The sequence below is a fragment of the Scyliorhinus canicula genome, chromosome 25 (assembly GCF_902713615.1).
Source record: "Scyliorhinus canicula chromosome 25, sScyCan1.1, whole genome shotgun sequence".
Taxonomy (NCBI): domain Eukaryota; kingdom Metazoa; phylum Chordata; class Chondrichthyes; order Carcharhiniformes; family Scyliorhinidae; genus Scyliorhinus; species Scyliorhinus canicula.
This window is the reverse complement of record NC_052170.1, coordinates 1467637-1470166: the sequence shown is the minus strand read 5'-3', so window position 1 is coordinate 1470166 and position 2530 is coordinate 1467637. Positions and strand designations below refer to the sequence as shown.

The 2530-nt window shown below is 48.3% G+C and overlaps 1 protein-coding gene across 1 annotated transcript; it reads right to left on the bottom strand.

Annotated features, from left to right (window-relative positions):
• Positions 1-350: 350 nt before the first annotated feature.
• On the bottom strand, positions 351-2262 carry rln3a (relaxin 3a). The gene is made up of 2 exons (XM_038784995.1): positions 1991-2262; positions 351-932 (listed from the first exon to the last, which is right to left on the bottom strand). The coding sequence occupies exons 1-2, from the start codon at positions 2157-2159 to the stop codon at positions 658-660; spliced, it is 444 nt and encodes a 147-aa protein (XP_038640923.1). The 5' UTR covers positions 2160-2262; the 3' UTR covers positions 351-657.
• Between the last annotated feature and the right edge of the window lie 268 nt (positions 2263-2530).

Here is a 2530-nt window from a genome sequence, read left to right as displayed (position 1 = left end):
CCGTACCCCAGTGAGAGTCAGTGTGTGTGGGACCCGTACCCCAGTGAGAGTCAGTGTGTGTGGGACCCGTACCCCAGTGAGAGTCAGTGTGTGTGGGACCCGTACCCCAGTGAGAGTCAGTGTGTGTGGGAACCGTACCCCAGTGAGAGTCAGTGTGTGTGGGACCCGTACCCCAGTGAGAGTCAGTGTGTGTGGAACCCGTACCCCAGTGAGAGTCAGTGTGTGTGGGACCCATACCCCAGTGAGAGTCAGTGTGTGTGGGACCCTTCTCCCATTTGCTAAATATTGAGAAATGAGACTTGAGCCAATAGTCTTGCGGTAAATCTTTTAAAAATGAAAGCAGACTACACAAACGGAGTTTTACTGTAACTTTGTACAAACACCATGAAGATTTTATGGTAAACTGAAAAACTGTCTCTGGCAAACACAGAACACCAAATACTGAAACTATAATTGCCTATCTGTCAAATGGTCAGCTTTTCTCAGTGTATTTGTTTGCAGTTTTAACCTTCGATGCCACACATAGATTGTTCTGTTGCATGGTGATTGAAGGAGTCAGTTTTTACATAGTGAGGTATTTGAACGTTTCAAAGCAGTCTTCCGTCTCCTGTTATGTTTGCAGCGTCAGGGGGAGTTACCGATGATGGAGTGCGGACTCTAACAGAGTGAGCTGATCTCGCTCTTTGTGCAACCCCACTTACAGCAAGCGTTAGACAGACCCACCACCACATCCCTCCCCTTCCTATTGCTGCTTCTCAATGTCTCTAATGCATCATCGGAAATGCTCCTCCTGCTCCCACTCTCCCTCCCCAACCCCACCGGCACTCCCCAGCTCTTGGGTTGATAGCCGGTCACATCCTCAGCAAGGTCCCAGTCATTGAGGTTTGCATCATTCATTGTGTGCTCCAAGTGGGTGATGGACTCTGGGATATCTGGAAAAGAAACAGACCACAATCCATCAGGTGGAAATTCATCATTAAATCTTCTCCCAAAAAACCCAATCAACTCAAAACTGGCTCGCAATAAATTACAGAATTTCTAATCTTCTCCTCAACATTCAGAAGCATCACAGGAACAGGAGGGGCAGCTCTCAGCTTGTTTCAATATTCAGTTAGATCCTGGCTGATGTGAGCCTCAGTTCCATCAATGCTGAGCTCAGTTAGCAGTCTCCCAACGCCAGGTTAAAGTCCAACAGGTTTGTTTCAAACACTAGCTTTCGGAGCACTGCTCCTTCCTCAGAGGAATCGCCATATGATCCATTCACCTTGGTCTGCCAGCGATTTAGCCCAGTGAGCTAAACAGCCCCTTCATCCCTATGCTCCGAAAGCTAGTGATTGCAACAAACCTGTTGGTCTTTAACCTGGTGTTGTGAGACTTCTTACTGTGCCCACCCCAGTCCAACGCTGACATCTCCACATCAAGGCTGAGGACAATGGTAGTGCTTCCCCTGGTAGAACAGCGCACACCGGAATCCTTCAGCCTGGCTCTGTCTTGCTAGAGGGGTAGGGGGCAGGGGCAGTACTCCACACGAACTTGACTTTTGATTTCACTCACATTTAGTCACCAGGGTTGTGCCAGTTGGCATGGCACACAGCGACCCCAGTACAACGATCAGAGCACTCTTAATAATCTTTATTGTCACAAGTAGGCTTACATTAACACTGCAATGAAGTTACTGTGAAAATCCCCTAGTCGCCACATTCCAACGCCTGTTCGGGTCACAGAGGGAGAATTCAGAATGTCCAATTCACCTAACAGGTATGCAGACAACGAGCGACATGTGGGTATTGAACCCGGGAGCCTGGCGCTGTGACGCAACAATGCTAACCACTGTGCTACCGTGCTGCCTATTGGGGAACCTGGTGCCTGATCCTTCCTTTCAGGAGCGATGGACTGGGATCTGGTACCAATAGGTCGTTCCTATTTGCACTCTGTGCCACACGCAATGTGTGGGTGTTACGGACAAAATGCTTGCCGGGGAAATTCCTACCTGCTGTCTTCATCCTTTTCCATCTGGAACCTCCACAGGTGAAAATGACGGCCCGGATAAACTCCCTCCCGCAGAGTTTCACTCCGAGGACAGGATTCCGAGCATCAGCCGCCACCTGCAACTCTGAGATGAATAGCCAGAGGGCCAGGGTAAACCAAAACCTCTGCATCACGGCGCCTCTGCTTTCTTAACAAAACTGAGGATGTGAAAGTGAAGAGAGAACAAGGAGACAAAGAGAAGAAGGAAGGAGTGAGGCAGATGAGAGAGAGCCAGGATACCTGGTGTTGGTCTATTACCCCTTGCTTGGAGCCCATTATATAAGCCCCTGTTCACATCTGATAAACAGATGTAATTACGAAGCTGTCGCAATACATGGCAGCAGACTGATGGTTTAATGAGCAGCATTAAGACCTTGCTAAAGGTCTCTGCTAGTGGTACAGACGCACTGCGCTTAATTCTAAACACACATCTCTATAGTGAGTTATCAAACAAGATATTAAAAAATAATTTGCATCAAACACACACAGAGCAAATGTCCTT